Source organism: Perna viridis, chromosome 7, assembly GCF_037379345.1.
Source record: "Perna viridis isolate PV_CMFRI_1.1 ecotype Kerala chromosome 7, ASM3737934v1, whole genome shotgun sequence".
NCBI classification, from domain to species: Eukaryota; Metazoa; Mollusca; class Bivalvia; order Mytilida; family Mytilidae; genus Perna; species Perna viridis.
This window is the reverse complement of record NC_142451.1, coordinates 2,253,874-2,268,796: the sequence shown is the minus strand read 5'-3', so window position 1 is coordinate 2,268,796 and position 14,923 is coordinate 2,253,874. Positions and strand designations below refer to the sequence as shown.

Here is a 14,923-nt window from a genome sequence, read left to right as displayed (position 1 = left end):
TTTGGCAGTTCATGAAAAGAAGATTCCCATTCATGCATATACAGAAAACCTAAAAACCACAAATTCAAGAATCCACAAACTTGTGTTTTTTCCCTAATCCACGAATTAAAGTATTTTCACAGTACCATGCTACCTTTCATTTTACTATAATGCCCACTGTATTTCTATGTCTTTATAAGTATAACCTTATACTAAATTTTTGAATGAAGTTATGCATGTTGCTTTTAACTTAGTGACTCTTAATTTAATATGAACTTCACCATGCAACTGAGTTCAGAGTTACATGTAAATTGAATCCACAAAAAGTTCTCACCTTGCTGGCTTAGCTGTAGCAAAAGCATTGTTTCTGGCTAAAGCTTGTACTCCCATTGAAGTTATATTCTGAAAGAAATATACTTTTATTTGTAAAGAAATGTATACCATAATATATATGATTAAAGATAAGCATATCAAAAATTATAAAATTTTTACTGATATACAGTTTTCACAGCACACAAACATAAATTAAAATTAAAAAAAATGAAATTCCAGTCTATGATCAGAGCAATTCAAATTTCAATACAAATCTACTAAATGATTTAAATCGCTCACTAGGTTGAATTCTGTTGTACATTATATCTATTGGTATAATGTAGGGAACAATTGGTTGACTGATTGATTGATTGATTGACATGGTTTTACATCCTATGACAGATATTTCGTGCATTTCAGGATATGGATAACTGGCCAATCCAATAAACCGTTTTGTACTAGGCTGACATGCTGAACTGGATCTTTATTATGCTAGCTCAAAGATGGAACAACCCGCAGGAAGGCATGATATCCCACTTGAACACATTATTCTGACTTTGAGCAAACCACTCGTCACTCTATCCCTTTAAATCCTTGCGTGCTTAGCAGAAAAGCAGTGACTACCAACTTTAAAGTCTTTGTAGTGACTTGATTGGGGAAAAAACCACCACCTCCCACACTCAAGGGAGGTTGACATCCTGTTCCCCTTTATTGTTTAATTAGATGAAATATCAATTGATTTATAGCCACTTATGGTTTACGGGGTACCTATGTTGTGTAATGACAATTAACAACAAAAAAAAATCTGAAGAGTAACGTTTGGTATTCTCCACTTTTCATTAATGGCAGTTGACGTAAAAGTGACATTCGGTAAGGGATTAGAGGGGGCCATGTGCTTTTTATCACATTCCTGCTAAAAAAAGTCCCAATGAAATTAGAAATTTCTTACAAAGAATGTTTGAGAATGACACATTCTCAAAATTTTAATCCCTATCACTGATACATATTTCATTTGTAATTAAAATAACATAAATACATCAAACCTAAAATTCATGAACCATAAATGCAAGTATCAAACGAAATGTTTTTATTTTCAAACTATGAAAATTGATACCCATAAAAATAAATGAAACCACAGTAATCCAGTTCAATTAAATGAAACATACCGGAAGGTTAAGTTCTTCACTTTTCCAGACAGATCTGGCCATCAGGTTAGCTGTATAGGATGTCCCTGGCTCCTCTAATCTGTGTAACCAACTCTGTCAAAATTCACAGAAAAATGTACTATCAACATAAAACAAATGTTCAAAACTTATTAGCCACTTGTGACTCATTCCAATACTAGTAAGTAAAAAACTGAAAGGTTTCCTGCACATATCAATTATCTGTTCATCTAATACACAGAAAAAATGAGAAGTGTATTGATTCAAACATAACAAAGCTAATTAAGTAAACCAAATGTTAGGTCACATAACAGACATAGAATGAATGTTATCTTTATCCAACAATATATCACATGTTTTTTTACCTAGACAGTGAGTTATATTAACACATTGTTAAGCCCACTAAATCTAGAGGGTGCCACCTAATATTCTTTTCATCACTTACCAAAGCATGTTGTAAACATTCATGATCGTTGGTTTCCTGGGCCATTCTGATAGCTTCATGCAAAGCTGCCAATGACTCATCTCTACAAATGAAAAAAAAAAACATTAATTAAAAAAAAATAAGCAATAAAATGTCATTGATATGTTTTATATCAATAAATGCATTATTTCTCAGTACACTTACTTAAACAGCATGAATTATAAAATGAACAAATGTAAGATAGACCCTATCAAATTATACTGAATAATAAAAATCTAAAACCTGAAGGTGACTTTTACCTATGACCAAATCTGTAATGAAGAGAGGCTAAGTTGAGGGCAGCATATCTCCTACTGACATCTTCTTCACGATTCTTGTTGCCATGGTTTCCATCAGATCCAATGTTTGTGTTACGATCAAAGTAGTGGTACAGGTTATGTAGAGCAGTACAGTACTCCTTAACTCGAAGACTATTCAGGTAACTCAAAAAATGCTGAAACCATCATGGCAGTGATATCATAATGCAGCTGTCATAAGATAATGATTTTCAACAACAAATCACCAAATTGAATCTATGATTAATCATGCAACATTGGTGCATATAATAATCCAGAATAAGATGTAAATCGGGATAATTTAGTTACTGTAAAAGCACTTCAATTTGTGGATACCAATTTTCATGGATTAGGGAAGAAATACAAGTTCATGGATTCTTGAATTCATGGTCTTGAGATTTTCAGTATACACCAATGGAAATCTCCTTTTCATTGGGAACCAAATTTCATGGTTTGGCCTAACCAATGAAAACCATGAAAATTGGCACTCCACAAACAATAAAAAGTATTTATAAGAACCCAAATGAGTTAGTGCAATATTCTTAGTCAAAGGTAAATACAAAACACATTCATAAAATTCTGATATGAAACTGACCAAAGCTTCCCCATTCCTGAAATCAAAAATCAACCTAGCCATAAGGTTCAGAATATATTGTAACTCACTGCTTCAGCCATATCAGGATTTGACCGTAACATATCTGTTATCTTCTCTTGTAATTTGGTAGGAGACAACGCCTCATTCTCATTGTGTTGTAATAAAAATCCCTGAATGATATTGTATAATTTTTACGCATAAGTTCTTGATAGCATTTATATAAATGGCTGATCTGTTAAATAAAAGACTAAATTACCATTTTTTAATTCTTAAACATTTTTCTAAAAAAATGTAAGAGACAAATCGCACACAAGACGATATCTAACAACTTGTGTCTCGTATATCTCTGTTTAATGTGTCTGCTGTGTGTCTTTTAATGATGAGTCCACTCATTGTCATCATTTTAGACAACAGAAAATGTTCATCTCCTGAAATTTTTATTCTGTTGTTTCATACTACTTAATACTTCATACAATAATTCTGTTGTAAGCTTCACATTGCAATAACTGTACACCTCACTTTGATAGTGGTGTATGTCTTTACTTCCTTCCTACCATTACGCAGAGGGGTACCTATCTTTTATCTTCAACTTTTACCTACACCACTAAATGGAACTTAATTAACTTTTAGAAAATCTTTTTTAACTTATTCACATGTGCACCTCCTATTTCAGATTTTTATCTTAATCAATATGGAGGTTTTACATAACAAAACATTGACTTAAGTCATTTATGACTATGAGGAAATGAGGAGTACCCATCTATTACTCCACCTATGAGGGAATGAGGAGTACCCACTTATTACTCCACCTATGAGGAAATGAGGAGTCCCATCTATTACTCCACCTATGAGGGAATGGGGAGTACCCATCTATTACTCCACCTATGAGGAAATAAGGAGTACCCATCTATTGCTCCACCTATGAGGGAATGGGAGTACCCATCTATTACTCCACCTATGAGGAAATAAGGAGTACCCATCTATTACTCCACCTATGAGGAAATGAGGAGTCCCATCTATTACTCCACCTATGAGAGAATGGGGAGTACCCATCTATTACTCCACCTATGAGGGAATGAGGAGTACCCACCTATTACTCCACCTATGAGGAAATGAGGAGTCCCATCTATTACTCCACCTATGAGGGAATGGGGAGTACCCATCTATTACTCCACCTATGAGGAAATAAGGAGTACCCATCTATTGCTCCACCTATGAGGGAATGGGAGTACCCATCTATTACTCCACCTATGAGGAAATAAGGAGTACCCATCTATTACTCCACCTATGAGGAAATGAGGAGTCCCATCTATTACTCCACCTATGAGGAAATAAGGAGTACCCATCTATTGCTCCACCTATGAGGGAATGGGAGTACCCATCTATTACTCCACCTATGAGGAAATAAGGAGTACCCATCTATTACTCCACCTATGAGGAAATGAAGAGTACCCATCTATTACTCCACCTATGAGGGAATGGGAGAACCCATCTATTTTTCCACCTATGAGGAAATGGGAGAACCCATCTATTACTCCACCTATGAGGAAATGAGGAGTACCCATCTATTACTCCACCTATGAGGGAATGGGAGAACCCATCTATTACTCCACCTATGAGGGAATGAGGAGTACCCATCTATTACTCCACCTATGAGGGAATGGGAGTACCCATCTATTACTCCACCTATGAGGGAATGGGGAGTACCCATCTATTACTCCACCTACATCACTAAATGGAATTTAAAGAATGTCATAAAATGTTCATTAGGTAATCCCATTCTGCATCTCCTATTTAAGATTTTGACCCAAATCAATTTGGAGGTCAAATGTTGCGATTTATCTAATGTAGGGTCTGCTCCAGCTTTCAAAATTCTGTTGCCAGAAATTGTTTGCCAATTCTAAAAAATTGGAGACAACATAGGTGCCAGAAAAAAGTGAGCCTTTTTCAAAATGTAACAGGACATTTGCTGAAGAGTTATCTCTTACCAATTCATCAAAATAATCTTCATTCATGCCAGATTTGCTCTTCATATCAGGCAAGTGTTTGGTTCTAGTTTAAGCCAGGAGCTAAAACCCTTAGTCACTTTTGTATAGGCAAAACTATATACTAATACTTCAGAAAAAGGTGTTTTATTTCATCAGGGTCTTTATATAACAAGTATTAATCATATTATATAGTCCCTGGTTTGTATGTAGACCTTAGTACTTTATGATATATTTGTACAATTTAATTTTGCTGAGAATGAATTTGTTTTTTCAAACTATCTTCATTCTCTTTATACAAGGAATGAAATTTCTACCAAACTCCCTGTTCTCTATTGTTTTACAATACTCCTGCTTGATCTCACAATAAAATTATTTTATAATTTTTGTGAAGTATTTGTGCTTGTGACTTGAGAAATTTTCCTTTTTATTTGCTTACTGATTTTCCCATAAAAAAAATCACACTGCAGTTAGAAATGATTAAACAAAAATCATCTGTTTTCTGTAATCAATTCTTGCATTGTTTAAGTCACTTCCAGATGGTTCATTGGATTGAATATATTCTTTCAGATGGTAGTTTCCAGATGTATCTTATGATAAAACAGGGCTGTCCTGCTAGCATATAGCCACATGTATGTGGTAAGGGTTGTGTTAACCTTTGTCCAATTCAATTGTGAGTTCTGATTGGATCGACGATATATTTACATGTGAATTGACGCCATCCATAAAAATTTATTGGCAGGGTTGACTAATTAAATGGATTGAAGAATTGTGAATAGTGTCTAATTACCTTTGATTGGCTCATATTCTAGTTACATTATTATAATTAGACCAGGTGTGACATTTGCTTGATTGAAGGAGGGGGCGTTAGTAACAAACTTCCCATCTTTAATATACAAAACCTAGGCGCCAAAAAATCACCAACAGGTTATTTTTGTTGCGAGATCAAATAAAAAGTCACAAATTGGAACATTAGTGAAAACCCAGTGCAATCCCTGTAATAGGGAGGGTGGGTATCAAGTTGTAGTTTATATAGTGTTCATTCTTACTTGTCTTGATATGAAGTATTCTGCTTGTTTGTGGGAGAAAAATCCACCATCAACATCTTCTGCTTTCCTATATTAATAAATCATTAAATATAATTAAAAGCTTAAATGTATATTTTTTACATTGGTAGACTGAACCAAAGGGTATGCTAAGTATAGCATCTCACTGACGTATAAAAATCAAACCCCACCTTAACCAGACTTTTGAAATAAAAAGTTTATTATTTTCTTATTAAAGGACTAAGTATGTTTTAATCAATCTGTAAAATAATACAGACCTAAGCATTGACAAAGGCAATATAGACAATGTTTAGTAGAAATAGCAAGTTTGTAGTCAAAATATTTTGTGTAAAAGATATTCATGATTTTAGGTGAAGCTAAACGAAAAAAACAATACCTTCCTTTATTCATTCTATTAATACAGGAAAACTTTAAAACATCAAAGGAAACAAAATTATATATGGTACTTTTTTAAATTTCTGATTATACTTTACAAACCCATCACCATGGCGACTCTTGTCAAATGATCTACCAAATCCACTTCTGAATCTGCCAGATTGACTTGTGATGGAATCAATCAATGACCCACCAAACTGGTCACTTTCGTCCATTCCTGTCAATATTTGCCCTGCCTCATAATACTCCTTAAATCGTGTAAATAATTTGGTGACTTGAGAAAAAGACAGCTTTTCAAAAGCTACTATCATCCTTCTGAGAAACAGACCTATTAAAAGCAATAAAACTTAATCAAAAGCTTTCAACAATTTAAAAGCACATGTTATTACAAGTTAAATATATGGAACTATTTACATGCTATATCTAAAATAACATCTAATATAACCAAGAAATTAGAGTAGACAGATCGATGAACAAGATGTTTACAGCATAGTTAAAAACTAAAGCATCTATTATGAACTAAACCTTCAACCACTCATTTTGCAAACCGATAGGAATCTAATAAATTTTCAATAGGACCAACTGTGTGCTAATAATATAAGTTGAAATTTATTAATAGGTCCTTACACAAGCCCCTGTTGAAGATTTGGAATTTCTGAAATTAGTGAAGTTCAAAGAACGAATGGAAAGACAATGAATTTTCTCATGACAGGTGGAAATTCTCAGTTTCATCACGTAAAAGTGTAACTACCGATTCTTAAAATACTGTACTTTATCTATCAATGATTAAAAATAATTGTGTGTGACCTTGTTTTACATGCGTCACATTAACTCAAAAACATTAGTGATAAATAGAAGGATGGATGGTGGTACCACTCACCAAGAACACTGCTAGGACTTATCACTCCATTAGAAGTATGGATGGTGGTACCACTTACCAGGGATTATGACTCACCAAGAACACTGCTAGGACTTATCACTCCATTAGAAGGATGGATGGTGGTACCACTTACCAGGGACTCACCAAGAACACTGCTAGGACTTATCACTCCATTAGAAGGATGGATGGTGGTACCACTCACCAAGAACACTGCTAGGACTTATCACTCCATTAGAAGGATGGATGGTGGTACCACTCACCAAGAACACTGCTAGGACTTATCACTCCATTAGAAGGATGGATGGTGGTACCACTTACCAGGGACTCACCAAGAACACTGCTAGGACTTATCACTCCATTAGAAGGATGGATGGTGGTACCACTCACCAAGAACACTGCTAGGACTTATCACTCCATTAGAATGATGGATGGTGGTACCACTTACCAGGGACTCACCAAGAACACTGCTAGGACTTATCACTCCATTAGAAGGATGGATGGTGGTACCACTTACCAGGGATTATGACTCACCAAGAACACTGCTAGGACTTATCACTCCATTAGAAGTATGGATGGTGGTACCACTTACCAGGGATTATGACTCACCAAGAACACTGCTAGGACTTATCACTCCATTAGAAGGATGGATGGTGGTACCACTTACCAAGAACACTGCTAGGACTTATCACTCCATTAGAAGGATGGATGGTGGTACCAGGGATTATGACTCACCAAGAACACTGCTAGGACTTATCACTCCATTAGAAGGATGGATGGTGGTACCACTCACCAAGAACACTGCTAGGACTTATCACTCCATTAGAAGGATGGATGGTGGTACCACTTACCAGGGACTCACCAAGAACACTGCTAGGACTTATCACTCCATTAGAAGGATGGATGGTGGTACCACTCACCAAGAACACTGCTAGGACTTATCACTCCATTAGAATGATGGATGGTGGTACCACTTACCAGGGACTCACCAAGAACACTGCTAGGACTTATCACTCCATTAGAAGGATGGATGGTGGTACCACTTACCAGGGATTATGACTCACCAAGAACACTGCTAGGACTTATCACTCCATTAGAAGTATGGATGGTGGTACCACTTACCAGGGATTATGACTCACCAAGAACACTGCTAGGACTTATCACTCCATTAGAAGTATGGATGGTGGTACCACTTACCAGGGATTATGACTCACCAAGAACACTGCTAGGACTTATCACTCCATTAGAAGGATGGATGGTGGTACCAGGGATTATGACTCACCAAGAACACTGCTAGGACTTATCACTCCATTAGAAGTATCACCTAGCTGCTTTGTTACATCTTGAAAGAAATCCATCATCAACAGGACTCCTTCTTGATAGAACCCCTTTAATCTATAAGTATAAATAATTGAAAAATAATTGAAAATAATGTTCTTGTTGTGAAACCCATATTGGTTGACAATGTTATAATATAAGAGAATATTTCATTTAACTAAACTGTAATCTAAATTGTAAATTAAATTTCTTTTTCGAAAAAACAGAAAAGAGCAGTATCATTCTTCATTGTCTTATGGTCTGTTCTTCATTTTCAATTCAAAACCTGTCTTACCGACTGGAGAATATTTCATGATGTGACTGTTTCAGAATAGGTAGAACTTGGTCTGTCAGATCCTTTAGTGTCATATCAGGACTCTGAATAATAATACATCATAATATCATTATAATTAGTCTTCCTTAGTATTATATGACTACTGGTCCTATTTCAGCTTTGTAATGTTGCCTAAAATTTTTTTCCAACTCAAAATGGCAGCAAGGGAATAAGGATATAAATTTCTATAATAGTCAATCTTACCATGGGAGAGTGCAGAAATTAAGCACTAAATGTTTCCTAATTTACCATGATAGAGTGCAGAAATTTAGCACTTAACGTTTTCCTAATTAACCATGGAAGAGTGGTTTAGCACTTAATGTTTTCCTAATTTACCATGGGAGAGTGCAGAACTTTAGCACTTAATGTTTTCCTAATTTACCATGGGAGAGTGATTTAGCACTTCATGTTTTCCTAATTTACCATGTGAATGTGCAGAAATTTAGCACTTAATGTTTTCCTAATTTAGTACTTAGTTGATTCTGTGGTGAGTATTGTAAAGTGCATGATGCTCCACTGTTATATAAGACAGAATGTCTATGATAGGTGTAAAAATGATAAAATTTATAAATACTATTTTCAAATTGCCATATACCTGAATAAGTTTTAGAATAGATGTCATGAAGTCTCGTTTTTCTCGTTCTTTAAACTTATCTTCTGTTGTGGTATCCTGTGCTCCAAAACCAATGAACACAACTGGTTTCTGTCTCCTCCTCATGGCTATATACTCATGTATCAGGACCATAAGAGCTATCTTGTGTGGTGTAACCTGTTCTTTTAATGGCTTCTTGCCAAATGGACCAAAGATGAACAAGTCCTTAAGTTGGTTAGCTGCCATGGTCTTCATTCTTTACTTTGTTTAAGATTTACTCTAGTCCATTAACATGACAAAAAAGGTGAAGTTATCCTATCCTCATAATTTTATGAAAGCTCCAAGTGTTCCTAAAAATGAGAAATGAATAAAAGTGAACTGCTGGATTAAGACCCTTCAAATCCAAAAAAAAAATATCAATAGTGCCAAACCATGTGAAACACACATTTTGTAGCTGATTTGGTTGTATTTTCCTTGGATATATTGATCTTTCAAACTTATGCCAAATCTCATGCATTTACTACATAAAAGCTTGGCAGTCATGGAATGTACCATAGCAACTCTCTATTTTCATGATTTCAGCAGGAATGATCAATATACATGCAATAGTCCCACCATCATAATACATTTGTACACATATGTATATCTACAATGTACTAACATACTTGTATGAAGTAATCACTATTTGAAAAAATGAAGTTTGCTAGACATGACTGTCATACAATTATCTATATCAGTTAATAGACTTTGTATTACACAACATGTTTATTGTTAATTCAGGAACATCAGAACTAAAGAGTGTGCATACCAAACACATTTCCCTTTTCAGTCCAATAACTTGGAAGTCCTCAAAGAAAATTCTATTTTAATGTTGTTAGCGTAATTAAGTTTCAATGGCAACTTTCAGCCATCACAGTCACCAATGTCAGGGGCTAATAAAGGAATGCAGGTTATGGGGCATTAACAATTAAAATTGCATGCTTGGCTGAATCCTCTCCTTTAAGTGGCTTCAATAGCTGATCATTGCTGTCAACAATTTACTAAATTTCTAGCTAATAATAAACAAACTCCATTGTGGTGTTCAAGAACAGAGTGTTCTTTATTTTGTGCTGTATATAAAAAAAACATCTCCTTTATTTAAGTGTAGCAAATTAAAGGCTCCTATGACACCAAAAATCTGGATGTCTAGAATAGGAGTCTAACAAGCAAACTTGCTTTTCTTAATTATTTGCTACTAATTAGTCCTACTCAATTGGATGAAATGGCAGTGACATTTTTTTTATATGCTCTGAAATAATGTACACTAAGAATTCAAAACTTCCATATTTAGCACACAACTTGCAATCATGCTACTTTTTTTTCTTATTTTGTTTATCTTTCACCTCTTCTATTATTGCATTTAAAGGAAGTAAATAAACAACATACATGTATGATATCATTTATTCTAATTATAGACTTAACATTGTATTGACTGAAGCAAAAATAGCTTTATAAAAATCCATTCCCAAAATTACATTCACAAACAACTGAATCAAATCTGAAATTAAAGTCAAACATTTATTAAGTTTCCCTTAATTTACCATCATTTTACATTAAAAAAAATCTAAATCATACAAAGTGCATCATTTATTACATCATGTGGAAGGCATATTTATAAAAAATGCTGATAAACCATACATAAAATATAAAATATCAGGATATAAAATCAAATTGTTGGAAAGAAAATAAGTTTATTTAATAGAAATTAATAGAAATTTCAACAGAAAAAAACATTAGGATGCTTTCAGTACAATTATTGGTTACTATGATCATGAAGAACAAAGATTTTGCCAGGATTCTCCTTCAACTCAACCATAGCTAGTAAATCAACAAGTTATAATGCATATATATAATGCGCAGTTACGTAGGCTAGAAACCACTAATTCCACTTCCCATAGGATTCTATGCTAATTTCACAATATTCAATGGCTTCTCTGGACTTTACCTTAACTTTAACCTGCAGAGGACTATATATCAGCATGATTCTACATGTCAGCTCACAATCCTCACAAAGTCAGCTCTCAAAGTGAGTTTTTCCTCATTTCTAACCAAATTTTTGCTCAAATTTACACAAAACTTGATTTCAAGTGCTGATTACCACCATATTTAGGTAAATATAGCCCTCAAAGTTAAATATTTGATATTTTTACTAAATTTTCTACACTTTTCACAAGATAGGACATGAAATTCAGCCAAAAAGACCAATTTTCCATAATTTGGACCTATAACTTAAAAAAAAATGCATATTTTGAAGGATTTTTGTAGTGTATTCCTCTCATAGCAAAGTTAACAAGATCTTCAAGTAGTTTAAAACTATTCCAAGAAAATTTTCATTTTGCCAAGGCCTCAGCTTAAGGCTAGAAACCACTAATTCCACTTCCCATAGTATTCTATGCTAATTGCACAATATTCAATGGCTTCTCTGGACTTTACCTTAACTTTAACCTGCAGAGGACTATATATCAGCATGATTCTACATATGTCAGCTCACAATCCTCAGAATGACATGTGGGGTTAGCAGTTGCAGTGCAGTACTGGTCACCGGAAGTGAAGTGTCTATAAATAGCATGGGAAATCCCAGTGTTTTCATAAGATAGGGGTATATTTAGAAATCATTATGGAGATTAGGCTTCACATCACAACAAGCAAAATGCTCCTATAAAATGTACAGAAATGTTTTTTCTTTCAGAAACTGTTTAAATTTTTTAAATAAGATGAGAACTTTTTTCACTACACTCTGAGGAACAGGGGAAATTTCTTCGTAGGACTATTTTTGCATGCGTTCCAAATGCTCATTGGTTGAATTGGTGGTCTGTAACCTGTAATACCAATGGAGATCAACAGCCACTATACTTGGCACTAGTTTCTCTAGTGTTATGGGGACCACATCACATATATCCTATTTCATCTTACCATAATCATATTATCCTAGCTGATTAAAAAGTAATTCTATATATACCTAAAGTAAAGAGTGAGTTTAATGGAAAGTAGCAATAAAAGAATACTGATTCTAATGAAGATGTCAAGTTGGGAATTAAAAACAGTTGGGATCTCTTGAGGCTGAACTATGATCTGTGATGTCCTTGAAAGCTTCAGCTTGGGAAAATGGCTCTGTAGTGCCCCTACCTTTGAGTTAGGGGTAGTTACTGGGAGTTAATAAAAGATCTCAAGAGCTATCAGCTAACCCTTGGTAGTTGCATGCATTGTACTTCACTACTTCCCTTGGAATAGAATCAAGGCTAAGAAGAAGGTGGTGGCTTATAATCTCTGTTTTGTTACTTCAAATGACTTCTTACACCTGAAATGGCATACAGTCTTGGTGTTACAATGATGTAAAAAGGTCATACTCAAACTCTATCGTCCATATCCTATATACCGGTTTGAACTAACAGTTGGCATCAAATATTTCATCAGCTTTAAGCATAAATGTGTCATTGTGCAAAGTTTTCTCCTACTCTGGGAGATGAAACTACCATTATTAAACACAAAATTCATATTTTCTGGTACTTCCATCACTTTGAAATATAAAAAAAAATAATCATTGTTTATATTTGATAATTATTTATTAACAGTTGCTTTTGTTAAAAGAATCTATTAATCACAAAAAGTAGAATTTCACAAAACTGGAACTTCATCATTTCAATTAATAGGCATGTGGTTCACAATTAAGTGTCTAAATCTAAGTTGCTGTTTGGTAAAATATATGAAAATTCTTTTAAGTTGTTGCTCTAATGCTGAATGTCTACTATCACTACATTATCAGATATGGCGTAATTATAATTTTGTACCAAATCTTATTGTAAATTCAGCACTTTTTACGGAGTTGTTTCCCCTTTCCAATGTTAATTTCAATAGGAAATTTGAAATGCTTTTTATGAGGTTTCCTCAAATTGGATTTTTTGTTATGATTTTTTTCTACCTGTTACTTGAGTAATGCTGTAGATTAAAACTTAGACATTATCAAGACAGCTGCAGCAATATCTGTTTTTGTTTTTAATAGCAGGTCTGATTCATAATTGGTATAGATTCTGGAACTATACCAGTTCTCCACAGATGGCAGGAATATTTTAGACATATTACCCGTCAAACAGATTGCATAAATTTGAGAAAGATAATCAGTGATGATTGCCTTTCCTATCTTAGGAAAGCTATTTTGACTTGAATAATACAATCTGAGCTATATTTTATAAAAGGTGGGTTAGGTTCTTGAACAGTCAATGGAATAGTGAAGAAAGTCACGCAAGTACATCATCACGCATATGTCCAACTTTTACCGAAGTTTTAAAATCAGGCCTGTTCCATGAATTGTATTACCTAAAGCCATAAAGAACTACATCAGTTCTATAGCACATCAGAAACATAAAAAAAGGTGTATGAATTTAGCTAATTGTCAAGGCCATGTAACATTTTGTTTTTAAATCAGAAGATACAAAACCCATGGAAACTAGGCATATTTAACTCCATATGACAGCTCTGCAGGATATAACTTAACTGTCAGACTGAAATCATGCTCTTAGTGCTTCTAAGGCCTAAGGGTAAATTCATATTGATTGACAAGTATGAGAACTTTGTGTCCTCCAATAATCTTCTGTTCCGGAGCGGATCCAGACTCTTTGAAAAAGGGGTGCCAATCAGGGTTTCTCAGAAAAACAGAAAAAGGGAGATGCTAGGACATTATTTGCCACTATTTGTTAATTCTACACATGAAAATGACAAATATTCCAATAAAAAGGAGGGGCCCCCGCACCCCTTCTGGACCCACTACTGTGTTCAGAGATCTTATCACCTGACCAAAATTTCAAGATCTCCGAATCCGAGTTTAAAGGTTTATCATAAGTCAGGGTGTCAACTAAGATGTCTGTGATCTTCTATGAAATTATGAGTAAGTTCGAAGTTTGGTAAATACATAAATTTAGACAATACTTAAAATCTTACTCACTTCTGGATTTGACCTATCCATCATATTAAGTTCAGTGCCTACTTTACTTGGGCAATGAGCAGCATGTGAAAATTCTAGAACCTTTTTTCTTGGCTTCAATTAGAATTTTTCTCCATTCTTTCAACAACTACTAATGTTGCTCGTTTGTACCTAATCAACATTGTATATTTTGATGATTATAATCTGACAAGATCATTGTTATCATTAAAGATAATACACTTACATGTAGTTGTACATACATATATTACTGTTATTTGTACATGTACATACATGTACATGGAATAGATAATCACATTTAACCAGGTAAGATTACTTACTAGATCATACGAGTATATTTACATGTAAATGTAACAGACATTATTTTACAGTTTCAATGTAAGACACATTAGAATTGTAAATACTGACAGATTTCTCTTCCTTTTCATTATAAAGTCAGCATTTTGACAAATCATTGAATTTGTTTATATCCATTTTCATTCTCTTTTTGACATACTTCATATACATGTAATGATGGCCATCGTGTATATTCATTTACTGTAGATAAAGAGAAGAATTCAGACGTAATGAACCACCAAAAATTACAACCTGCA

At 34.2% G+C, this 14,923-nt stretch overlaps 1 protein-coding gene across 5 annotated transcripts in view; it reads right to left on the bottom strand.

Moving 5' to 3' along the window:
* LOC148610937 (anaphase-promoting complex subunit 5-like) overlaps nucleotides 1-14,923 on the bottom strand; it is a 33,756-nt gene that overhangs the window by 9,571 nt on the left and 9,262 nt on the right. For 2 of the 5 annotated variants that reach the window (XM_088590868.1, XM_088590866.1), the window contains exons 2-11: nucleotides 9,359-9,705; nucleotides 8,725-8,807; nucleotides 8,395-8,507; nucleotides 6,338-6,563; nucleotides 5,843-5,909; nucleotides 2,877-2,978; nucleotides 2,178-2,371; nucleotides 1,900-1,981; nucleotides 1,458-1,550; nucleotides 314-381 (exon numbers count right to left, since the gene is read on the bottom strand). In XM_088590868.1, the coding sequence (XP_088446994.1) occupies nucleotides 314-381; nucleotides 1,458-1,550; nucleotides 1,900-1,981; nucleotides 2,178-2,371; nucleotides 2,877-2,978; nucleotides 5,843-5,909; nucleotides 6,338-6,563; nucleotides 8,395-8,507; nucleotides 8,725-8,807; nucleotides 9,359-9,610 (1,280 nt within the window). In that variant the 5' untranslated portion in view covers nucleotides 9,611-9,705. Of the gene's footprint in view, nucleotides 1-313; nucleotides 382-1,457; nucleotides 1,551-1,899; nucleotides 1,982-2,177; nucleotides 2,372-2,876; nucleotides 2,979-5,842; nucleotides 5,910-6,337; nucleotides 6,564-8,394; nucleotides 8,508-8,724; nucleotides 8,808-9,358; nucleotides 9,706-11,827; nucleotides 11,936-14,333; nucleotides 14,503-14,923 lie in introns of those variants that run through there. The other 3 variants (XM_088590867.1, XM_088590870.1, XM_088590869.1) reach the window with 3 other exon arrangements.